This window comes from Muntiacus reevesi, chromosome 1, assembly GCF_963930625.1.
Source record: "Muntiacus reevesi chromosome 1, mMunRee1.1, whole genome shotgun sequence".
Classification (NCBI taxonomy): domain Eukaryota; kingdom Metazoa; phylum Chordata; class Mammalia; order Artiodactyla; family Cervidae; genus Muntiacus; species Muntiacus reevesi.
The window spans coordinates 184,105,477-184,131,654 of NC_089249.1; the positions used below are offsets into that span (position 1 = coordinate 184,105,477).

The following is a 26,178-nucleotide window of genomic DNA, read 5'->3' on the forward strand; positions in this document are numbered from 1 at the left end:
AGCCGCGGGCTGGGGTCCCCTCAGACCCTGTGGTCTCCCTGGAAGCGCCTCCAGCAAAGGGCAGTGCTTACACACAATCTTTGGAACTCACACCCACATTTATGGACTGGAAAACTGAAGCTTCCGGAAAACTGAGCTGCCCAATCGCTTTAGCTGGTAAACACCAAAGTCAAGATTTGAACATTGAGTCCTCCTTGTCTCTCTAGGAGCAGAGGTGAAGAGGGGAAGAAGGAGGGAGGGCAGGGCGTCAGGTGGATTTTGTCACCAGATGGATTTTGTTCCGAGGCAATAGCGAGCTATGGGGAGTGTGTGAGCTGGGGAAAGAGGTGGGTGTTAGAGCCCTCTGGGGTGGCGGGGAGGCAGGGTAGAGGATGGAGCCCTGGAAGGAGAGACAGAGGGCCTGGCTGGTTCAGTCTGAATGACAGGAAGCAGCATACCAGTGGGCGCTGGGAGTGGGTGAGAGAGAGGTTTGTATTTCTCATTGGGTTCTTTTTCTTGATTTCATCAAACATGGGAACTGGAGGTGGTGGGGGGGCTTCAGATTGTCATAACAAGACTTCCAGAACAACTTGGCTCTTTATCCTTAATATGATGTGATAAAAGGTAACCAAAAAATTCAAAAATTTTTTAATCAAAAGATGAATAGGATTTATAATTACTTCCCAGGAAACATTTCTGTGCTTTACTCGTAAAGGAAAATAGTAAATTTCATGGTAGTATGAATAGCGTGGCCCAGTGCTCAGCTTTTTTTTAAGGGAAAAGAAAACCTTTCCCTCTTTAGATCTTTTCTTCATCATGTAGGGGTTCTGCGTGGCTGGGGCTATTGTCAGTTAGACTTGTTCCTTGAGTGATTCCATGTGAGATCAGGATTTGGAGAAAGTAACGTCCATGACTCAGACAGGGGCAGCAGACTGCATAAGCAGATTTCTTCACGATTCGGCCCTGTGAGTGGTGTGGTGAGGTGAGCCGCCTCCTGAGGAGCTGCTGATGGGGGGCGGCATCCCAGGGCCTGCCCACAGCCTGAGACCTGGCCCGGGGAGGACGGTTTAAGGGTGGAGCCTCCATCCTCTCACTGTTGTGCCCAGGTGCACCTGGAACCAGCTGAACCTGAAGGTGCAGTGCCCCGGGGAGAGGTAGGTGGGGCCATGCCAGTGGAAACTTACCTGCTTCCTGCCCCAGGTCCTGTCTCTGCTAAGGCTGGCTTTTTGACAGCTCTCCCACTGCACCAAAACAAGAATTTGGGACCTCTGTCTTGGCCTCAGTGGCAGATGCCAAGATCAGCAAGGAAGACTGAGACACGCCTTCAGCCCTCTGGGGTGTGTGTGTGTGTGTGTGTGTGTGTGTGTAGGGGACGCAGGGTGCTGTGGGACCTGCCCCTTCCATCATTTAGGAGAACGAGTCAATAAGACTGGGGGATGGGGTATAGAGAGTGAGGAGGAGCAGAAATCTAGGATGCTTCCTAGGGTTTCAGAGTGCATCAGGATGCCTGGGAGGAGGAGTAGCACTCTGAGGGAGGCTAGGGAGCTGCTAGCTTAAAGTCACCCGGTTGAACTCATGCAGATGTTCCGAGCATGTACCCTGTACCTCCGCCCCTACACCCTGTGGGAATCAGCTCAACTGCAGGCAATGGAGATGCCAGGAAGGGGTCAGGAGCCTGGGTGCATGCAAAAATGCTAAATAAAATATTAGCAAATTGAGTTCAGCTGCTCTTTAAAGGACAACGTACCAGGGGCATGCAGGGTTTTACTCCAAGGAAACAAGAGAAGTTCAGCCTCAGAAAACCTCATGTGGAGAGATGAAAAGAGAAAAATACCAAATGATCATCTCACCATGCTGGAAAAACACTGGATAACATTCAGCAACCCCTTCCAATCTTTTAAAAAATTTTTTAGTAAATAGGGAATAGGAAGAAATTAGTTTGATCCAAGGTCATTACTAGAAAGAAAACATCCTCATTGTGTTGTGTGGTAAAACAGAAGAGGTAACATATTCCCAAACGAGGCATGGCTGCAGTCATCGCTAATACTTAACACTGATGCAGAGGTGCTGGTCAACGCAATAAGATAAGAAAAGAAAGATAAGAAAAAAAAAAACTGAAACCAGATGACACAGTCATCTACAGAAAATCAGAAAGAATAAGCAAACAAAAATGGATAGAGATTCCCAGCCGCCGCGCCGCCCATGCTGCCTGGGCCTGGGCCTGCATTCCGAGCGGGAGCGCCGGGGCCTCGAGGCCTTCCAGGGCGCCTGCCACCTCGGGCTCCAGCTCGGGGCAGAGGGGATGCAGGTTCGATCCCTGGTCAGGGAACTTAAGATGTCCTGCAAGCTGCTCAGCCAGGCCCCCCCCCCCCCCGAAAAAAGAATGGAAGCCACTCCCTTTGAGAAAAGTCTTCTGGAGAGAATCCCACCTTGCCACAGCTGGTGACTGCTAGTCAACTTCCTCCTTCATCTCCTGGAGCAAGTCCTAAAGGACTTCCCTGGTGGCTCAGTGGGTAAGAATCCACCTGCCAATCCAGGGGACATGAGTTCAGTTCCTGATCTAGGAAAATGCCGCTTGCACAGAGCTGCTAAAGCCAGGTTGCAGCACAACTAGTGAGCCCATGTGCCGCAACTACCGAAGCCCGCGCACTCTAGAGCCCGTGCTCTGCAACAAGAGAAGCCACGACAATGAGAAGCCTGAGTATTGCAACTAGAGAGTAGCCCCTGCTCGCCACAATGAGAGAAAAGTCCATGCATAGCAACGAATACCCAATTAAAAAAAAATAAAATGTATTTCACTGTTTAACAAAAAAAAAAAAAGAAAAGAAAAGAAAATGGATGGAACCTGACGAAGGTGCTGACAGCAAGTCCAACATATTAATGGATGGAACACACAGGATTTATTAGGGCAGCAAAACTATTCTGTGTGATACTGTGATAAGAGAGACATGACATGATGCATTTATCAAATGCATGAAATAAATGCACAACACAGAGAGAAGCTTAATGTGAAATGTGGACTTCAGAGTTAGTAATAATACATCAATATTCACTCAGCAATTGTAATGTTGGCACAATCAATTGTTTTAATGAAAGTTAAATATAGGGGAAACCATTGGTGGGGGTAGACGGATATATGGAACCTCTCTGAACTTTCTGCTCAAATTTTCCCTAAACCTAAAACTTCTCTAAAATATAGTTTATTGATTTATAAAATGTATATATAATTTATAAAATTTATAAAATAAATCAGTAAAACAATTACCAAAAAACATGCTTACCACTGAGTCACTGTCAAATAAACATCAATACTTAAAAAAAATTATTTATTTGTTTATTTATTTGACTGAATCAGTTCTCAGTTGCTTCTCTCTAGTTGTGGAGCACAGACGTAGCTGCCCTGTGGCACGTGGGAGCTTTATTCCCCTACCAGGGATCAAAACCATGTCTCCCACATTGGAAGATGGATTCTCAACCCCTGGACCACCAGGGAAGTCCCAAACATCAATCTCTCTAGCATAAGTAAACTGCTTTGCCCATAGTGTATGCTCAAATGTGAAGCATTTCAAAATATTCTTCTGATTATAAAAATGGATTTCTTTGGGAACTTCCCTGGTCGTACAATAGATAAGAATCCTCCTGTCAATGCAAGGGACTCAGGTTCGACCCCTGGTCAGGAAGATTCCACATGTCGTGGGCAACAAAAGCCCATGAGCTGCTACTACTGAAGCGTGTGTCCCAAGAGCCTATGCTCTGCAACCAAAGAAGCCGCCACAGTGAGAAGTCTGTGCACTGCAAGAAAGAGCAGCCCCTGCTCACTGAGATAAGAAAAAGCCTTCAGGTAGCAAAGAAGAGCTAGAGCAACCAGAAAAATAATAATCACTTTAAAAATCAAATATATGATACGGAGGACATCCTTAGATGTATCATCTTGGGGCTTTGGGGCATAGAATAGTCATGCTTAACCAGCAATGACTCTGTGCTCCCCCCAGACACTGGTGATGCCTGAAGACATCTTTGATTGTCACAGCTGGCCAGGGGCTGGGGGGAGGATGCCATTGGCCTTTAGACCAGAGGTGCTGCTCAGTTCAGTTCAGCCGCTCAGTCGTGTCCGACTCTTTGTGACCCCATGAATCGCCAGGCCTCCCTGTCCATCACCAACTCCCGGAGTCCACCCAAACCCATGTCCATCGAGTCAGTGATGCCATCCAGCCATCTCATCCTCTGTCATCCCCTTCTCCTCCTGCCCTCAATCTTTCCCAGCATCAGGGTCTTTTCCAATGAGTCAGCTCTTCATATCAGGTGGCCAAAGTATTGGAGTTTCAGCTTCAACATCAGTCCTTCCAATGAACACTCAGGACTGATCTCCTTTAGGATGGACTGGTTGGATCTCCTTGTAGTCCAAGGGACTCTCAAGAGTCTTCTCCAACACCACAGTTCGAAAGCATCAATTCTTCAGCACTCAGCTTTCTTTATAGTCCAACTCTCACATCCATACATGACCACTGGAAAAACCACAGCCTTGACTAGGCAGACCTTTGTTGGCAAAGTAATGTCTCTGCTTTTTAATATGCTGTCTAAGTTGGTCATACATTTTCTTCCAAGGAGTAAGCGTCTTTGAATTTCATGGCTGCAGTCATCATCTGCAGTGATTTTGGAGCCCAGAAAAATAAAGTCAGTCAATGTTTCCCCATCTATTTGCCATGAAGTGATGGGACCAGATGCCATGATCTTAGTTTTCTGAATGTTGAGCTTTAAGCCAACTTTTTCACTCTCCTCTTTCACTTTCATCAAGAGGCTCTTTAGTTCTTCTTCACTTTCTGCCATAAGGGTGGTGTTATCTGCATATCTGAGGTTATTGATAAATCTCCTGGCAATCTTGACTTGAGCTTGTGCTTCTTCCAGCCCAGCATTTCTCATGATGTACTCTGCATATAAGTTAAATAAGCAGGGGGACAATATACAGCCTTGATATACTCCTTATAGGGCCACCCAAGACGGACGGGTCATGGTGGAGTGGTCTGACAGAACGTGGTCCACTGGAGAAGGGAATGACAAACCATTTCAGTATTCTTGCCTGGAGAACCCCATGAACAGTATGAAATGGCAAAAAGATAGGACACTGAAAGATGAACTCCCCAGGTCAGTAGGTGCCCAATATGCTACTGGAGATCAGTGGAGAAGTAACTCCAGAAAGAAAGAAAGGATGGAGCCAAAGCAAAAGCAACACCCAGTTGTGGATGTGACTGGTGATAGAAGCAAGGTTCAATGCTGTAAAGAGCAATATTGCATAGGAACCTGGAATGTTAGGTCCATGAATCAAGGCAAATTGGAAGTGGTCAAACAGGAGATGGCAAGAGGACATTCTAGGAATCAGTGAACTAAGATGGACTGGAATGGGTGAATTTAACTCAGATGACCATTATATCTACTACTGTGGGCAGGAATTCCTTAGAAGAAATGGAGTAGCCATCATAGTCAACAAAAGAGTTTCAAATGCAGTACTTGGATGCAATCTCAAAAATGACAGAATGCTCTCTGTTCATTTCCAAGGCAAACCATTCAATATCACAGTAATTCAAATCTATGCCCTGACCAGTAACACTGAAGAAGCTGAAGTTGAACAGTTTTATGAAGACCTACAAGACTTTCTAGAATTAACACCCAAAAAAGATGTCCTTTTCATTATAGAGGTGCTGCTCAACACCCTACAATCCATAGGATTCTTCAACCCCAAATGTCAACTGTGCCAAGGCTGAGAAATCCTGGCACAAACTCTCTCTTCTTTTAATCTAAGTGAGACCTGATTATTGATATTGCTGGGCAACTTGCTTTTTCTTCCTGTCATCTGGAGTCCTGGACAGTCCCACCCTGATCTTTTTATCACCTGCTTAGTTTTCTGTACCATGTACAGAAAAGTACCATGTCCTGGATTCCAGGTTCTCAATATGGCCACCTGGATTGTCTTTTTATTGCCTTTAACGTCAATGGCTTTTCTGACCCTGATGTGTTCCTCACCCACACTGGCCCATTTTCTTGGACTAGGGTTGAGTAGTGTCATTCAGAGGCTCAGAGCCCCTGATCTCTGCTGAGGCTTACTATGAAGCTCTGCTAATTAAGACAGGTGGCACTGGTACAGACACACCAGAGGCTCTCACCCAGGGGCGGTTTTGTACCCCCCGGGGGATATTGGGCAATGTCTGGAGACATTTTTAGTTGTCAAGACTAGGGGGGTAATGATGTGCTCTGAGCATCTGGTGAAGGGCAAGGATGCTGCTGAGTGTCCTACGATGCACAGGACAGTCCTTGCCACAGAGAATGGTCTAGCCACATATATTAGTAATGCTCAGGATGCAAAACCCTGGGATGGAGAAGTAGACTAGTGGGTCATAACAGAGAGTCCAGAAATAATTCCATACATTTTTCCCCCATTTGTTTAAAAAATAAAAAAACCAAGGTAGTTCACTTGGGATTAGAAATAGAAATACTTTTCATACAAAATTTTAACTCCAAACAATGTAGGGACTTCCCTGGTAGTCCACTGGTTAAGAATCTGCCTTCCAGTGCAGAAGACATGGGTTCCATCCTTAGTTGGAGAACTAGAATCCCACAGGCTGTGGGGTAACTAGGCCACCACACCACAAAAAGACCCTGCATGCTACAGTTAAGACCCAATGCAGCCAAAATATTTTAAATAAATATTAAAAAAACAAAACCAAATGTAGTTTCCAGAAGGAAATTAAGAAGAAGGCCTTAGTGATCTTAAATTAAGCAAAAATTTCATAGATTGAACACAACAGACATCAACCTCAAAAAAAAAAAAAAAAAAAGCATTACCCTGATACCAAAGCCAGAGAAGAATACTATAGAAAAGGAATAGTATAGACCAGTATCTCTTATAAACATTGATGCAAAAATTCTCAGCAAAATACTAGCAAACTGAATTCAGCAGTACATGACAAAGGTTAAATAGCATGACCAAGCAGGGCTTATTTTTGGAGTACAAAGATAGTCCAACATAAGAAAGTATCAATATAATATCCCACATTAATGAATAACAACAACAACAAAAAAAAAAACCTGACATGACTGTCTCAACTGGTGCAGGGAAAAAAAGCGTTTGCCAGAAATCAACAATTTTTTTTTTTTAATAAAAACACTCAACAAGCCAAGAATAGAAAGAAACTACCTTAACATAATAAAGACCACATATGAAAACTCCATAGCTCACATCATACTCAGTGGTGATAGACTGAAAGCTTTTCCCCTAAGATCAGGATTAAGACAAGAATGTCTGCTTTTGCTACTTTTTTCAGCATAGTATAGGAAGTTCTAACGGAAGCAATTAGGCATGAAAAAGAGATCAAAGACATCCAAATTGAAAAAGAAAAAATAATATTATCTCTTTTGGTGGATGACATGATCTCATATGTAGAAAACAGGGAAAATTCTGTAAAAAATCTGTTAGAACTCATAAATGAATTCATCAGAGTTCCAAAATACAACATTGCAGAACATAAATCAACATCCCCAAATCAGTTGCGTTACTTCCTTTTTTCTTATTGAGGTATGGTTGATTTATAGTATTATATTGGTTTCAGGTGTACAACATGGTGATTCAAAATTTTTATAGATTATATTCCATTTAGAGTTGCTATAAAATATTGGTTATATCCTTGTGGTGTATCCTTGTAGCTTATTTATTGTATACATATTAGTCTGTACCTCTTAATCCTCCACTGCTATCTTACCCTTCCCGCCTTCCCTCTCCCCACTAGTAAGCACTAGCTTGTTTTCTATATACACGAGTCTCTATCTGTTTTGTTATATTCATTCACTTGCTTCATTTTTTAGATTCCACATATCTAAAGGCTGATTTTTCTTATTAATTTTCTACATGGATGACATGTCAGGTGATGTAAGTGGGGTGTTAAAATTCCTTACTATTATTGTGTTACTGGCAATTTTTCCTTTTATGTCTGTTAATATTTGATAGGAATGTAAACAGTATTTAAAATAGGAATGAAAACTGTATTTAAAAAATTAAACAGAACTACAGTATGATCCAGTTTTCTGGTGGTGGTGGTGGTTTAGTTGTTAAGTCATGTGTGACTCTTGCAAATCCATGGACTGTAGCCCAGCAGGCTCCTCTGTCCATGGGATTTCCCAAGCAAGAATACCAGAATGGGTTACTGTTTCCTCCTCCAGGGGATCTTCCTGACTCAAGGATTGAACTAGGGTTTCCTGCATTGCAAGCAGATTCTTTACCAATGAGCCACCAGGGAAGCCCTCAGTTCTCTATTTCTGGGTAAAAAACCCAAAGAAATGAAAGCAAATATTGACAAGATATTTTGCTATTAATGTCACAGCAGTATTATTCACAATAGCTAAAAGATGGAAACAAGCCAGATGTCCACTGATGGATGAATGGGTGATAAAATATGGTAAATGGTATATATATATATACATATAAAGGAAACGTATATATGTATACCATTGAATATTAATCAGCCTTTAAATGGGAGGAAATTCTGACACTTGCTACAGTATGAATGAACCTTGAAGACATTATTCTAAATGAAATAAGCCAGATACAAAAGGCCAAAGAACATATTATTCCACTTAAATGAACTCCTAGAATAGTCAAACTCATAGACAGAGAAAATATAATAGTGGCTACCAGGTGCTGAGCAGAGAGGAGAATGGGGAATTAGCATCCATGGTTACAGAGTTTCAGATGAGTAAAAAGTTCTAGAGATGGATGGTGGTGATGGTACAATGATCTAAATGTACTTAATGCCACTGAACTATACCCTTGAAAATGGTTAAAATCATGACTTTTATGTGTAAGTTTTGCCACAGAGAGGAAAAAAGGGGAAAAAAAGATAATTTTTGGTCAAACAAAGCTACAATTCTTATCTTTCAAAGGCAATCTTAAGCAACTGAAGAGGCAAGACACAAGTTGGAAGAAAACATAACCGGTGAAGAACTTGTATCCAGAATATGAAAATAATTTTTGGAGCAATAAGAAAATAAAAAATCTAACTGAAAGTTGTGCAAAAGAAAAAAAAATAGGCAAAAGTTTGAACAACACTTGGCCAAAACTACTTGGATAAATAACAAGCATGTGAAAAGATGTTCAACATCTTCGGTTATCAGAGAAATATAAATCAATGCCACCATGAAATACTCCCTCACAGGCACTGGAATGGGCAAAATTAAAAGGATGGACCAAAGTATGTTCTGTCAAGTATTTTGGGCAGTTGAAGCTCATACATTTGTTTGTGATGTAAAATGAATCAACAGCTTTGGAAAACAGTTTGACAGGTAAAATAAATGGATTAATTTGGCTGTGCTGGGTCTTTGTTGCTGCACTTGGGCTTTCTCTAATTGTGGCGAGCAGCGGCTACTCTTTGTTGCCGTGTGTGGGCTCCTCATTTCGGTGGCTTCTCTTGTTGCAGAGCTCCGACTCTAGGATGGCCAGCTTCACTAGTTGTGGTGCACGGGCTTAGTCACCCCATGGCATGTGGAATCTTCCTAGGCCAGGGATCGAACTTGTGTCTCCTGCATTGGCAGTTGATTCTTTACCACTGAACCACCAAGGAAGTCCCAACAGTTTCTTAAATAAACATTCACCTACCATTGGATCCAGCCATTTCATTCTTAGGAACTAACCCAAGAGAAATTCAAGTGTATGTTAGAAAACTTGTACACTAATGTTCTTAGCAACTTTATTTGCAATAGCCAAAAGCTGGAAGTAATATGAACGTGAGTGAATGAATGAACAAACTGTGGTCCATCCATACAGTGGAGTATTATTACTCAGCAATACTAAGGGATGAACCACTGATACCCAGGACAACATGGCTGGATGTCTAAACCAGCAGCCAGATCAGCTTGTTCTGCCTGCACCAGGCAGCCTTGACCCCAACCACTGCCCCTCCCCAAATCTAGGCTCTGCTTTGAGGAAGGACCACCAATGAGTCCAAAGTCTGTCCCACTTTATTCAGCCATGGATTTTAAATTTCTGATGGTCACTTTTAAGTCCACATCTAAAGATATCCATAAAACACCCTGCAGAGAGCTTCAGGCCTCTGAGAGATCAGGAGGGATGTATTCATTTCCTGAGGCTGCCACAACTTAAACAATAGAAACTATTATTATTTTTTAAGCAGTACTGGATGCCTGAAGTGTGGAATCAAGATGCTGGCAGGGCCATGCTTCTTCTGAAGGCTCTAAGAGAGAATCCCTCCCATACCGCTCTCCCAGCTTCTGGTGGCTCAGCAATCCTTGGCATCCTTTGGCTTGTACGTACATTAATCTCTGCCTCTGTGTCCTCATGATTTTCTCCCTGTGGGTCTGTATCTTTTCTCCTCTTCTAATAAGTACACAATCATTGGATTCAGGGCCCATCCCAATCCAGTATGACCTTATCTTAATTCAATTAAGGATACCTGCCAAGACCCTATTTTCAATGGAGTTCACATTCTGAGTTTTCCAGGTAGACATGAATTTTGAGGGTACCATATTGAACCTAGTACAGGGGCCCCAACTTCTAAGTGAGCAGAGCATGTTTCCCTGGAGGCCATGGGAACAATATCAGATGCACGGATAGAGGTGGGTACAGGCAGCTCTCAGAAACCCTAGCAACTGATGCATGGATGGGGTGAAAAAGGCAGTGAGGAGGGGAGGCTTCGGAGTGAGTCAGGAGGGGAAAGGAACTATATGTCTGGAAGGACAGTATAATGCACTCTGGTACAGGAGTGATCGTCTTGTTCTGATGCTTTTAAATACTCAGGCTTATTCTTCGCAGGCTCGGGACAAGAGATACAGAGATTTACACTCAGATCTGACTGCAGAGATATAAGGTGATAGCCAGAATGATTTTTCAGAGAGGACAGAACATCAAGAGTCCATTTATTTGATGTGTGTGGATGAAGACTCCAACCAGGGGTTAGACGGTCAGATGCGTCTCTGGTACGTGTGCTCACCTGGCCCATCTTACTCTGTACCCCGGTGACATGTCATCGATGGAACCTCAGCATCATGCAGCGCCCAGGCCTGTCCCTTCCCTGACTGGAGTTGCTGAGCCTCAGTTTCTTCCTCTGTAAAGTTGGTCCATGGTCCTTAATGGATGAGATGCATAAAAGTGTCCAAGCACAGGAGGAAGGCTGACAACCTTATTTCTCATTTCTCCTGTCTTTCTGCTCCCAAGATCAGAGGCCAAATGGAGGAAAACAGGGAGGAGATGAAGGAGGGAGAGTTGGTCTCCAACTCTCAATGAATCTCTGTTTTGTTCTGTGACCTTGGCCGAGTCAATGACCCTTTGCAAGCCTCAGTTGCCCGACCTATGAAGTGGGTTACAGGGATTTGGGCCTGAGGACCTCCAAAATCAATGCTAAGGTTCAGATACCTCCCAGGGAAGACCTGGGGTCTTTCTCAGACTCCAATGTTGGGCTTGGGGGTTTTCTATGTTGTCCAGAGGGGACTCCAACCTCTTTCTCTTATAGGTAGAGAAAACCCTGGCTGTATTTTGGGAGAATGGGCAGGGGTATAGTATCTAAGACTCGGGGCTGGCTGGAAGCAGGAGGCAGGATAAAATGATCTTCTGGAGGCAGGGCTTCACCTCTTCCCATAGGGTGGGGTTGTGCAGCCCCAGGTTTATTTGCATATGATGTGACCTAACCAATCAGAGCCCAAGGTCATTGGCCCATGGCCTGGGATGGGCCCCCCTGAGGTCCCATCCCGGGTGGTCAGCCCCCAGCTGGTTCAGAGGTCTGTCTCCTGCAGGTCAAGACCTTTGTTGTGTTCACTGCCGGGTGTCCTGGAACCAGCTCCATTCACCTCCTTCTGACCCAGGTAGAGCAGATGGTCCTCATCAGTGGGCAGAAAGTCAGGAGGCCTCTTGGCTCCAGGGGGCAACTCCTCAGCACCCTGGGGGGAGGGGAGAAGAAAGCCCCTGTCAGAGACCTCACTTGTGCTGTGTCAACTCAGATAGTCTCCAGATGTGGACAGAAGATCTGGGAGGACAGAGCCTGGGAAGAGTGGCACGATATCACCTTGGCAAGTCCTGTCCCTTCTGCCTCCAAAACTTCCATCCACTTCTCTCCCCCACGGCCATGTCACCTATGGTCCAGCCCATCCATGTGTCCATGGATGCCTGCCCCTCTCCTCTCTCTGACTCTATCTGTTCTTCAAGAAAATAAATTATTTCCCCACAGCAGCGGGAGGAAGCTTTAAAACACTTCAGATCCCAAATCCCTGCTCTCACCATTGCATCTGTTCTGACCTCAGGGCCTTTGCACCTGCTGTGCCCTCCACCAAGAATGCCCTTCCCTCAGATCTCCCAGTAGTTGTCTCCTTCTCATTCTGGACAATAATAATGTCACCTCATCCATTACCATATCCTGTTTTATTTTCTTCCTAATACTCACCACCTGCTTAGATCCTATTCCTTTCTTGGTTTAGCTTTCTTCTGCTCCTGCCAGAGCATGTCTGGGTACACAGCAAGTGCTTAATAAATAATGGAATGAAACAGGGAATCCAAAGTAGAAGCAGACCTGGATCAGATCCCCCAGGGACAGTGTTTCCCAAACTCGGGGCATTCCCATAGCAACCACATGGTTCTGGTCAATGTTGATCTACCCCCTGTCATGTTTCTTATGTAAGATTTTTTCTAAGTTGACTCACTTTTGAATTAAGCAATTTTATTTTCAGGAGAGACTTTATATCAATAACTGAAAGGCAAGCCAGTTTCACTTGCCATAGATTGGAGGTAATTGTAAAAACAGATACAATGAAAATGAACAGTATGAAAGTCTGCTCAGTCCTTGTTAAAGTGAGTAATAGAAAGTGTTGAAGATGCACTAGCTCCCAGCTGAGCCTTCCCACTGGCAGTAAGGCGAAGTTGAGAAAGACGAAGACGGTGACTCACCATGTCACTTCCCTGAGTTAAGGCCACAAACAGAGCACCTGAAGCCACTTCACTGCCCCTCCCCCTGCTCTGGGATCCCAACCCTGAGACTGACCTTCATCAAACTGTCATCCAGGGCGGCCACCTCTTCCTTGGGGGCCACTGATGCTGTCTGCCGCATGAGGTCCCACCAGAGCAGACCGGGACCCAGGGCACCACGCTTGGTGGGGCCTGAGGGGGCAGAGAGAAAGTGGAGCTATTTAGTGAGGGTGGCGGGAGAACTGGAGACCAAGCCCTGGGGAAGAAAAGAGAGATCTCTGGTGGCTTCCAAACCCAGATCTGACAGTGACCCAGTGGGGACACTGGCAAGTCTCTGCCCCTCTCTGGGCCTCACTTTCTCATCTACACAGTGAGAGGTTGTAATAGACAACAGTGGGTGGCCAGGAGGGCCCAGCACATGGTTCCATTTGCTGCTGTGTCCCCAGTGTCTAGAATATTGGCCAACTTGGGGAAGGACTCAGTACAGCCTTGGTGAATGGAAAGTCTGAGACTCAGGGAGAGGGAATAGGTACTCTTATCACTATTGTTTTCTTTTAATCTCTTTCCACTTCACAGGATTCAGAACTCCCAGACAGGTGTGGAGTTGCCAAGACTTCGGGGAAAAGATATTTCAGCACCAAGGACAGCGTCTTGCGACGCCTCCGCCCTCCCCTCCCTCCCCTCCCTCCCCTCCCTCCCCTCGCCCCCCGCCCGCCAACCTCCAGCAAAGGCATTATCTTTGGGGTTGAAGAGGGAATAGAGAGGTGGAGAGGAGATGCCTCAGTTCCTGCCTTTGCAAAATAGGACAAGTCACACAAGGTGGAGGGACTGCAGCAACAAGGGTGCGGATGTGGCTAGTATACAGTGGCCGCTCGACTGACAGAGGGCCCTCCTTCCCCTCCCTGTGGGTCCTAGAGGCAGAAGGCGGACAGGGTGACCTCTAAGGATGTCATATGCCCTCCTCACCCGTCAGGCAGCTGACAAGGGCTCCACATAGCACAGTGCACAGTGTGCCCAAGGCACCATAATAGAGATAGGAAATGGCGTAGAAGTTGTCAGCTAAGGTCTGCTGATCAGGGTCCATTTCCAGGCTAAGAGAGAGAGAGAGAGATGAGCATGAATCTAAAAATCCATTCCATTTGCTTCCTCCTGTCTACACTCTCACAACCCAGCCCAGTCCTTCGTGATTGCTTGTATGGGCGTATGCCAACTTGCCTTCCTTCTTGTTATCCCACCAACACCTTCAGGCATTGTCTACACACAAGCAGAGGAATATCACTAAAATGTAACTCAGGGCTTCCTAGGTGGAGCAGTGAAGAATCTGCCTGCCAGTGCAGGAGGTGCAAAAGATGTGGGTTTCTTCCCCCTGGGTCAGGAAGATCCCCTGGAGGAGAAAACGGCAGCCCACTCCAGTGTTCCTGCCTGGAAAATTCCATGGCACACTACAGCCCACTACAGTTGCAAAAAGTCAGACACGACTGAACACATACAAATAAAATGTAACCCAGGTTGCCTCTTGCTTCTTCCTATCACCCTCAGAATCAAACCAAATTAAGCTCTAAGAAGAAAACAGGTATGAATCTTTATGACCACGGGTTTCGCAACACTTTCTTAGATATGACACCAAAAGCTCAAGCAGCCAAAGAAAACAGAGGTAATTCCCTGACGGTCCAGTGGTTAGGATTCCACGCTTTAACTACTGAGGGCCTGTGTCCAACCCCTAGTCAGGGAACTAAGATCCCGCAAGCAGCACAGCATGGCCAAACAAAACAAACATACAGGGCTTCCCTGGTGGCTCAGTGGTAAAGAACCCACCTCCCAGTGCAGGAGACGCAGGTTTGATCCCTGGGTCAGGAAGATCCCCTGGAGCAGGAAATGGAAACCCACTCCAGTAAAAAAGAAAAAAAAAAAGGATAAATTGGACTTTATCCAATTGGAAAACTTTTATGTATCAAAGGATACTGTCAACAGAACGAAAAGAAAACCCACAGAATGGGAGAAGATATTTGCAACTCATACATCTGATAAAGATCTAATATCAAGAATAAACATACAAAGAACATATAAATTAGAACTCAATATGAAAAGACAAATGACCCGGTTTAAAAATGAGCAAGGGATTTGAGAAGACATTTGTTCAAAGAAGATATAAGCATGGCCAACAAGCACATGAAAAGACTGTTGACACCATTAGTCATTAGGGAAACGCAAATCAAAACCACAATGAGTAGTATTTCATACCCAGTATGATGGTTAGAATTCAGAAAAAAGAAGGGGGTAATAATAAGTATTGTCAAGGGTGTGGAGAAGTTGTAATCTTTATACATTTCTGGTAGGAATGTAAAATGATGCAGTGGTTATGCAAAATAATCTGGTGGTTTCTTAAAAGCTAAATGTAGAATTACCATATGACCCAGCAATTCTACTCCTAGGTATATACCAAGAAAAAAGAAAATGTATGTCCACACCAGCACTTGGACACAAATGTTCATAGCAGCATTATCACAATCACCAAAAACTAGAAACTACCCAAATGTCCATCAACTGATGAAGGATCAACAAAATTGGTCCATTCATTCAGTGAAATACTCTGAAGTCATAAAAGGAATGAAGCACCAAGACACACTAAAGTGTGGATAAACCTTAAAAACATCGTTCTGTTAAAAGCATTCTACCCGGCTTGCCGTATGGAGATTTGCATGTGGGCTTGGAGTGGTTACAGACTCCAAATTACAATTATTTGCTGATCCCAAATAAATAATATTTGCTGGGGAAATAACTGATGGTCTACTTGTTTAAGGTCACCGTTACAGAATAGTGCCCCTTCTGCCCAGGTGAATTTTAAAGTGATGCCGCTGTTAAGGTGCCTTCCATTCTAGGGTTGCAAGTCTTAACATGGGGTGCACAAGTTGCATTTTAGCACCCATTTAATCCCTTTTCTGGAAACACAGGTGCAATGTGTAAGCTGAACAGTAATATACACCATCAGTACTCCCAATATTATCACTATCTCTAACAGATAGACCATACTCTCCTAGTAACTATCATTTCTACTTATAGTTCAGCTTCCTTCTTTATTAGTAACTTCTTAATCTTGTGATTTAGTCTAAATAACTAAATCACTGAAAATTTACTCTTCTCTATTTATTCCTTTTTGGGAAATAGTCATATTCTTAAAACATCCATCTTTCTAAAGGCAATTTGCACACTGTATAAGAAGGCATATTTTATATTCACCTTTCTGAAACTGTGCAGAAAGTTCAAGTATAGTTGTAATCAATAATAAGTTGTTTTTTAGCACAGACATAGAGGAAAACATACTTAATGCCTCCTGAAAATAGAAGAATTTGTACTTTTCTTAAAGACTTGTTCTTAAGAATTCAAGAAGCAGATTTCTTTGTTCAGCAATTTAGAGATGTTAAGGGATGTGAATTACTACTGTTGGTCACTCTTAAACATTCTTATTAGTTGCACAGATCACCAAATTTAGTAGAATGCCAACCTGAATGAAGTAAAAGATGTGAGGAATTCTTTAGCATGGTTTCAATATTTTAGCTTTTATAGTAGGTAACTCAGTCTTTAACTGTATAGAAATCCAGAGCAACACCATTGGTAGCTCTACTTTACTTCTAACTGACTATATTGTACCTGAAATTTTATTTTCTTCAAGGTGCAGCACTCTCAGATATTCTCCTGGAGAGTGACTAGATTGACTTCAAGTTTGTTTATGAAGTCAACCATTAAATTGTTGGAAATATTTTTGGCTGTTTGACATGGGAAAAATGCTTTTTAGGGATGAAAACAAGCTTTAGATGGAGAGAGAGGTCACAGTTATTGGCTTCAAGTATTTACAGGGTGGTTTACATATAGAATGAAGAACTGCACTGTGTCAATTAAGAAGGCAAAATTTGGGTTGATGAGTAGAAGTTATAAGACGTCCAAATTTAATTATTTTAATGCTTAAGAGATGTCAAAATGGAGTAGACTGTCTTCTTAAGGAGTGATTTACCCATCACTAGAAATGTCTAAGTAGAATCTGGAGGAATATATATGTCAGTGATACGTGAAAAGATTTCTTTGTTGGCTAAAAAATTGATGTGGTTTTGTTTAAAGTGCCTTTCTAGTCCAAAGCTCTATACCAAAATTGACCCAGTGGATTTTGTCCATAGGATTAATACTTTTTGGAATAAGATATAATTATCAACAAGCATTTTGGAGTGACTATTGTATATCGAATACTGAGAGGGTAACAGACAGGAAGGCCAGGGGTCTCCAAATGGAGGAAATAGGCTGCAAGTGTCAGACATTTTTATCTCTCTTAAGCGGCAGGAGGAAAGAAACTAGTGCTATTTTTCCTTCTCAATACAAATTTAAAAGGAGATTTCTCTTAAAATACTGTGTTGCCATAACACCTGGTTTCACCTGATGCTAACTATTCTCAAACCTTGAGTTAACCAATGCATTTTTTCTTATGGAAATGTTTGTCTTAAGCTATGTTAATGTGCTATGCATTTACCCCAGACTCTGTCTTCAAGTCGGTTCTGCCAAATAGCTCAGAACCTACTTCACAAACCAGTATGTTATACTCAGATATTGTTCCCCTAATCTATGTAAACAAAACTATTTGTATGGTAATCTGCCCTTCTACAAGATTCAAGGCAATCGTTTTATGGCCTGGGATGAATCATCTGGTGCCAGGATTAACACAAAATGCAATTTATGGATGAGGGGCCTTGTCCCATTCTGAGTTTTAAGACATTCCTTTCTTTTCGTTAACAGACTGCTAGTGACTATATAATATGCAGCTGTAGACTAGCAGGGGGGTACTCTTTCTGCCCCCTTCTGATCCTATGTCAGAAGCTTTCTCTATCTCCTTTATACTTTAATAAAACTTTACTACACACACACACAAAACATCATTCTGAGTGAAGGGAGCTGGACCCAACAGGTCATGTTGCACAATTCCGTTTATACGAAATGTCCTGAGCAGGCAAGTCCATAGCAACAGAAAGTAGATTAGTGGTGGCCTGGGGCTGGAAGTGAAAGTCGCTCAATTCTGTCCAACCATTTGTGACCCCATGGATTATACAGACCATGGAATTCTCCAGGCCAGAATACTGGAGTAGGCAGACATTCCCTCCTCCAGGGGATCTTCCCAACCCAGGGATGGAACCCATGTCTTCCGCACTGCAGGTGGATTCTTTACCAGCTGAGCCATCGGGGAAGCCCGGGGCTAGAGGGAGGTGGAAACGGGCAGTGACTGTTAAATTGTACATGGTTTGGGGCTTTTGTCTTTTTTGTTTTTGAGGTAATGAAAATGTTCTTGAGATAGTGGTGATGATTGGATAACCTGGTGAATATACTAAAAACTGCTGTTAAATGGCTAATTTTATGGCCTGTAAATGATATCACAGTTTAAAAAGAATCCGATTTCTCTGGTTGAACCTCATCTCGCGTATCCTTTCTTCTGCCATTAAATCCACTCTAACTTCACCACAGTTGGCATGTACTACCTGAACCCTGGCCTCAGAGAGTTTGCACTTTTTCCTCTGCGGGGAATGCCCTACTCCCCGCTTCCCAAGCCCCACCCGCACCTTCTCCTTCCCAATAGGGACTCAGCTTCAGGATCGCTCCAACCACACACTCTCTGGCCACGCTTCCCCGCTCAGAGTTTACCTGGAGACCCTGCCCGAGGCGTTGGCGGTGAGAAGAGGGTCCAGGAGAACAGAGGCGTTGACTGAGGGCACAGCACAGCCGGCGGCTGATGACGGAAGGACCCCCATGGACTGAGCGCTGGGCGGGTACAGAGTGGCGCCCACGGCCACCCACAGCGACAGCGCCAAGCCCACTGCCAGCCCCGACAGGACGCCCTGGTGAGGGACCCAGTGTCAGCGGGGGTCGAGGTTGACCCCTCGCACTCCTAGTCCCTCACCCGTGTATTAATACTCACCGGTGTGTTGCCAGTGGGGACGAACATCCCCAGGATGAAGGCTCCGAGGAGAGGGCCGCTGATGACCCCCATGACAGTGAAGGAGCCCTGGGAGAGTGGGTGGGAGTGGGACTGAAGGCAAGGTCGTCCCACCTTTCCTAGCCTCAGTTTACCCGCTGGGAAAGGAAGACCTGGGGAACTCCACTGGGGGTCTTGAGACTCCTCTATGCCTCAGTTTCTCTAAAGGGGAAGGGATGCCCTATTCTCAGCTCTCTCCCAGAGATGCAGATTCTCTCTCTTGACAAATCTGGTTCCATGACCATGCCAGGAGGAGGCCCTTCTTGCCCCCAGGTCACTATTCCCACCTCCCAGCATCCCTGTCTCAGGCCAGGCTGCGGCCATCCTGCTGGTGGCGTGTCAGAACTCAGTTCTGCCATCGACATGCACAGCCTTCTCTGAGCCTCAAAGTGGGTGAGGCCTCAGCTCTTGGGAAGATTGGAGGCAGTGGGGGGGGGTTCCTACCTGGAGGACGCCGCCCCCCAGCAGGGACGACAGAGCCGCCACGGTGAGACAAGCTGAGCCGTAGATGAGCGCTGTAGCGGATGGGGATGGCTCTGTCAGTGGGGAGAGGCTTCCCCGGCCCCCCACCCAGGTTCCCCCAACTCACAGAGCCCCTTGGAGATGATGACCAGTCTCCGAGGGGCCAGGCTCGGCAGCCGAGGCTTGATGAGGTCCTCCACAGTGACGGCGGCCATGGCATTGATGCTGGTGGATGCAGTGCTGGAAGAGGGGAGTACAAAGGAGGGGGGTGTCCTCAGGCCACATCAAGGGACTGGCCACCTCTTGCCCCCGGGACTTACCTGCTAGAGGAGGCCCCCAGCTACCCACACCAACTGGCCTGCCAGGACCCAACCCAAGCCAAGGGCAGAGGCCTGGGCAGTAGAATCCCTCAAAAGTAGAGGAGAGGTCCACCTCCCCACTCTCCCCACAGACCTGAGACACCCTCACGGGAGAAAGGACACCCATGACTGAGAACATTAATGACACACGGCCTCATTACAAAGCAGTGATGGGGTGCAGAGAACAGCCATATAGACTCTGGTCACAGCAGGAGCAGCGATGCGAACAGAAGTCAGGGGAGATCTGAAACTGTCAGAGCCTGAGGCCCCTGAGGGCAGGAGTGGGGGACTGCTTGGTCACAGCTGTGCCCCAATATTTAGAACAGCAGTACCTGCCCCATAGGCGCTCAACAAGCATTTGTTTGAGGGAGGGAGGGAGGACAGAAAGAAGAAGGGGAAGGAATCGAGAGTCAGTAAGGGGTAAAGATCCCGGATCTGGGGTCCTTGTGCCCAGGGTATGCCTTCCACTGGACCCCACTTACTGGGGGCTGAGCAGTAAATGCTGGACGGGCTCAGAACATTACAACGAGGCCCCAGGGGCTGAGATGTGGCCAAGTGAGAAAGCAGGGTCACTCACCTGAGGGTCCCACTGTAGGCACAGGCCAGAAAGAGCCCGGGGACTCCAGGCAGGTCCTCAAAGATGTCCAGCACCAGCAGGGGCATGTACTGAAGGGAGTCAGGGGTCAACCTCCAGGACAGCAAGGCCCCGAGGGTGAGGCCTCTATCTGTCCTCACACTGCACATTCCCAACACCCAGTACCGACCAGGCTGACAGTGGGCACTCAGCACGTGCTTCTCGACTGACTCTGTGATCTTGGGTCATTCCCACTTCACTGATGAAGCTAGTGAGGCCAAAGAGGGTCACTCCTTGCTTGAGGTTACAGAGGCAGTCTGGGATCCGACCCCATGGACTCTGAATCCCATGGCCAGAGCACACCCCCGGGGTGAGCACGTCTGGGTCCTGGCCTTGGTGCTAGCCCTGTCTTGCCTGTGGACCTCAGGTGGTTGCTTTACTTCTGATATCCTGCCTCAGTTTCTCATTTGTAAATCAAGGGCCAGGGCAGTCTTGGCCTCGTCACATGTTGAAAGGGGCGTGTTCATGTTCATGAAGGGGCGTGAGGCACAGTGCAGGTACTTGGGACATGAGAGCTGGTCGTTACTGGCAGTGCCATCATTTCATGCTGGACTGTGTTCCCATGGCCTCCTTGATATCCCTCAGGGAGTCTGAAATGCCCCTCCCCTCCCCATAACATTGCATCACCTCCCAGATCCTCCTCTGTGTTGAGTTCTTTCCTGCCTCTGGACATTTGCACAGGCTATCTCTCCACTAGGAATATTTTTCCACCCTCACTCCCAGAGACTCACTCAGGGGTTCCCAGTGGGGGTGGGTGGATACGAGTGGCCTAGGAGCCTGGACCAGACTCACCTGGTCTGGGGCAGAGATACGCCCCCCCAGGAGAGGGTCACAGTCAAGGTAGAATGTGAACATGACGATGCCACAGGCAGCAGCACTGGACACAATCAGGAACAGGCCCAGCTGGTTGATGAGCACAGCCCTGGAGGGGAGAGATGGTCTCGGGGTGGAGGAAGGGGACAGCACATCCCAGAGGCACCCTGCCAAATACTCACAGCTTGGCTTGCCTCTCTGTGCGACAGGCCACGTAGCGCTGCACCTGGGCTTGATTCACCCCGTACATGGAGAGCCACACCAATGTGCCACCCACGACAAAAGTCCAGAACGTGTAGCGGCTCCTCGGGTCCAGGTCAAAGCTGGATGAGGACGGGGCCAGTCAGCCATGTGGGAATGCTACACTGACTTCTCCCCCCCAGGTTGCCCCAGATGCCTATTCTGGACCTGATGGGTCTTAAAGGGACATTTGGGGCTAGGTTTTGAAGTGTGAATAGGAGTTTGCCAGATTAAAAGTTCATGGGTTTATTGAGTTATCCACATGTATTCAAAAAACATTTTTTTCTGTGCCTAACTGGGATCACAGAGAGCCTTCAGTCCCCAGAGAGGGGAAGCTAGGGTTTTGTCTAGGTTTTCTGTCTGGGGAGGGGAGCAGGAAGGGCTTCCGGGGAGGCGGCATTGGTTGGCTTCTCCCAGGGCAGAGATGCCAGCTCCATCATTTGGCCATATCTCCCTCTACATTTTCACGTACTCCATCAGGTTGATCCGGGAGTGGTTCTTGGCAAGCTCGAGTACTTGCCCAGGTCCACCCACAAGCACAGCTCCACGAGCCAGGACAACCCAGAAACCACTCAGCATCACTAGGACCTGAAATACGTCTGTCCAGATCACAGCCTTCATGCCGCCCTGCAAGGTGCGACAGAGAGGCAGAGAGGGTGTCAGACGGGGATCTGTCTGCGGGCTGTAGCGCAGAGAGGAGGTGGAAGGGCGGAGGAGTCAGGTGGGGGACCTGGCGGGGATTTGGCCTGGCCTCCAGTAGTGGCTGGGACCAATGGTCTTCTCTGCCTCAGTTTCCTCATCTGTAAAATGGGGTTGATAATAGTACCTTCTTCAGGGTATCATTGCAAGGAATAAATTAATTAATACAAGAAAAATATTTGGAAGAGCATCTGGCACATACAAGTGTTCAGTGAGTGATGGCTGCCACTATTATTATCATTATTACTACTACTGGTATTATTAGCTGTTGTTTTTACCCATCCAGCCTTCACATCTTTGCCTTCCCTGGGCAGCTTCTCGGTTTCCTTTGGAGAAGCCCCTTCCGCACTTCCAGGCCATTCAGGTGAGACTAACCCTGCCCCCAACTCCAGGAATAGCCAACAGAACATCCTAGCTCCCCACACCTCTGCGAATGGCTCATCCTTCACCGAACACCAGTGCCAGCCAGCCAGAACCCTCCTGGGACTTCAGGCAGTCCATCCTGAAACAGGAACTCACTTTCTGCTAGAATGCAGCCCAAAGGGATGGAAGCCCAGAGCTAACGAGGTTCTTAACAGACGGACAGAACACAGAGGGCTCTCCTGCAGCCCCTAGATCCAGCCGTGCCATATCCCTGGGCTTTCAGCAATAAGCCTTTCAAGTCACTTTTCATAATAAAGATGAGGAAATAGGCCCAGTGGGGACACCGTCTTCCTCTGGAGAAAGGGAAGGTGGGGAAGTGAACGGGCCTGCTCAGGGTCTCTCCCACTCAGTGGGCATGCAGCCCCACGTGGGGTGGGGTTAGAGGGACATTCACCACAGTAGTGTAGAAGGTGCAGATGATTCCGGTAGACAGGAGCGACGCCCAGATGTCCAACCCTGTCACTGCAAGGAGACCCTCCTGTTAGGTCAATTTGCAGGCGGAAAGCTTGGCTTTCACTGTCCTGGGGCCTTGCGGGGAGTGAAGTAGGATTCTTCTCTCCTAGAACTGTCCCTCCCCTCACCCCGGCCAATCTCTAAGCCTTTGCTCCTTCCCGCGGTCACCCTCCCCACCCCCGCCCATTCAAACCTTGGTTCAGGATGAGCGCGGGGGCGTAGATCACTATGCCCGTGTACAGCATCTGCGGATAGAGGGCAAGGGCAGGGAGGCTGGGGGCACCTGTGCGAAGAGGGTATCAAGAAGGAGCTAGGGGGAGGAGGACGGCTGGGGTACTTGACTGAGGGCAGATGGGCCGGGCCATGCGGGATTGGGGTGGGGTCAGGCAGAAGGTCTGCGAGGGGCCGGCGGGCCAGACTTGCAAATAGGGCCTCCTGGGGCGGGGCCAGAAGGATTGTGGGCGGGGCCTGGACAAGGCTCTGCAGAGTGGGAGTGGGGTCGTGGGGTGGGGGCGGGGTTGTGGGCGTGACCGTCCGATATTTGACGCGAGCTGGACCCTGGGCGCGAGCGCGGGGCCGAGGCCACTCACTGTAGCCACGAGGTACTGCAGAGTCCCGCAGAGCCGCACGGCGCGGCTGAAGCGCATCTCCAGGTACTACAAGGAGGAGCCGAGGGCCCGTGGTCAGCTGGAGAGTCCCCATCCAGGGGCCCGAGGCTTCTGGGTCCTTCACCCGCCCTCCTGGCTTCTGCCCGCCCACCGGAGGCCAACTCCACACTCGTGCCCACGGGGGGGAAGGGGGCGGAGGGCTTCCGCCAAGCACCCTTTCCAATCTATCTGCACACACTTGTGCACACGCGCCATCCCTGCGCCTGTGCATTCGGCGTGTGCCCATAGGACTGCACCATCAAGCGTGTACACAGTGGTCCCACACGCTCCCACTCATGTCTGATCGTTCCCCCGGGGCTGCCGCCGCTCTGAGTCAACTTTCGCAAGATGCAGACAGTGCCTGTGACTGGCTGCCTACTGTACGACCGGTCAAGATTTTAATCTTTGTGCTCCCTGCCCCGGAGCGAGGTCTTGTAATAACGCCAGTTTGACGTCTGGGAAACCCGAGCGGAGAGGCAACCCCGTGCGAAAAGAAAGGTAGGAGGCGTGCTGCGGGGAAGTCGGATTTCGAATACGGAGTCTGCCACCAGGGGATCATTCAGGTGGACGCAAGCCCAGGCCTGGGGGGACCGGGGTGTGCCTGTCCACAGGTGAGCGCGCCCCTGGCCGAGCCTGGCTCCGACCTGAGCGAGTTTCCACCAAAGAGAACCAGGACGCTGGCTCCTCTTCCTCCTTCCTGCCCCGGCCTCACTGCCTGCGGCTTCTTGCCAGAACCCTCCCCACCTGTCCAGCTCGGAGGCTCCCGCAGCCCGCCTGCGGCCCCCTGCACCACGGTTCAGAGCCTTAGGGCCTCCCCTGCCACGTCCCCGCGTTCCCAGTCAGGCAGGTCCTCAGCCCCCCGGGCCCCTGCGCAGTACCTCGTAGGTGCTGGTGAGGCCCAGGCGGTAGAAGACCGGCAGGAAGAGCAGGGCAGTGAGCAGAGAGTTGAGCAGCTGTCCCAGGCACATCCAGAGGAACTTGAGGCCATAGCGGTAGGCCTCGGCGGGCACCCCCAGCACCTGGACGGCCGACATGAAGCTGGCGGCCAGCGAGAGGCCCACCGGCAGGGCGGACAGGCGCCGGCCCCCGGTGAAGAAGTCCTCGGCGCTGCGCTGCCCGCCTCGCGCTACCCCGACCCACAGCCCGATGCCGGTGGACACCAGCAGCATAAGGGCGAAGACCCCGTAGTCCCAGGTTCCGAACGTGGACCGCTCCTTTGCCTCGACGGCGGCCATGAGGTGTGCGGGAGGGGACAGGCGCGTCCTCAGCCCCTTCCAGCCACCCGGCGTGTCTGAGGGAAGTTGGCAGCGGCCGAGGAGGCAAGACAGCGCGCAGGTAGGATGCTCAGCGGCGGCAGCGACACCGCGCGCCTGTCCCCTGTGCTCCCCGGCGGCCCAGGGCTCCCTGGGCGAGGAATCTCTGGCTCCTCGCTGCAGGTCGTCTGCCGCCCTGTCACCCCTCTTCGTCTTCGCGTCCGTTTGTCCGTCCGCCTGGCCGCTCGCTCCGTCCAGGCGCCCGGTGCAAGCGGCACGTCCCCCGCGCGGACGTCTGGCCGCCTCCTTGGGAGCTGTGCTCAGGGCTGACAGCAGGAGGGCTCGGTGGGGCCTAAGGGGGCAGCTCCCGGCGGCGGGCCGCGTATTTATTGGGCTGCGGGTCAGCGAGACTCCGCCCCCAGAGCTGGGGCGGGCAGGACCCGCACCCTTTCCGCCCTGTACTCCGCCAGATGGGCCAGGACAGGACACTCAGGTGGCTGCCGGGGGGGTGCGGGGAGGCTCCCAAATGCCGCCTTGCCCCCTGCTTTGTGGGGCACTTTCCGCTGACCATAAGCTGTTAACGTCGCCCTTGGACAGGTGGGGAAACTGAGGTTCAAAGTTGACCTGTCACTCAGGCAAGGCCACACAGCTGGGAGCGGTGGCCCAGCGCTCAGATCCCCGTTGTGCTTTTGTACCCTGAGCTGTGGGGAGCTCACTCACCCACGGAACTGGGGTTTATTTTCAGGGTTGCAGGGTCCCATAGGGAAATTCGCTCTGCTTCAACCCCTCCCTCAAGTGGCACTTTGACCCTCTCCCTTTCTCTAGAGCCTAGCAGGAGGGCATCACCAAACCCGGCCCTCAGGCTAAGTGGAGTGGAAGGCAGCAGGTTCCTTCAAGTTCTGAATACATCCATATTTGAGAAAGACTCGGTGTCTCTCTGGGCCTCAGATTCCCCATCTGTAAATGAGCATAAAATAGCCCTTGCCTCAGAGGAACAAACTAAACCTGTATAACACAAGCCTGGCACAGAACAAGTATCTCATTCATTCCTTGCTTCGTTTATTCGTTGGTTCCTTCACCAAACATGCATTGAGAGTCTATGCTGTGCCAGACTCTAAGTGTAAAGTGGCGGTCATGGCAGAGGGGCTGTCCATGATCATGTTCCCCAAAATGGAGGGGCATGACTACCCGGGGAAGTGGTGTCTGGCATGTCCCACAAATGGGATCAGAGGTACCGAGGAAGGGGGAGTCGCTTGT

The 26,178-nt window shown here is 48.2% G+C and overlaps 1 protein-coding gene across 1 annotated transcript; it reads right to left on the bottom strand.

Moving 5' to 3' along the window:
* Positions 1-11,748: 11,748 nt before the first annotated feature.
* Positions 11,749-24,903, bottom strand: SLC5A5 (solute carrier family 5 member 5). The gene is made up of 15 exons (XM_065931604.1): positions 24,547-24,903; positions 23,612-23,677; positions 23,215-23,266; positions 22,963-23,030; positions 21,919-22,073; positions 21,389-21,529; positions 21,186-21,315; positions 20,337-20,425; positions 19,528-19,640; positions 19,383-19,453; positions 18,882-18,968; positions 18,608-18,801; positions 13,898-14,022; positions 13,008-13,123; positions 11,749-11,913 (listed from the first exon to the last, which is right to left on the bottom strand). Exons 1-15 carry the CDS (start codon positions 24,901-24,903, stop codon positions 11,749-11,751), a joined length of 1,929 nt encoding a protein of 642 aa, XP_065787676.1.
* Between the last annotated feature and the right edge of the window lie 1,275 nt (positions 24,904-26,178).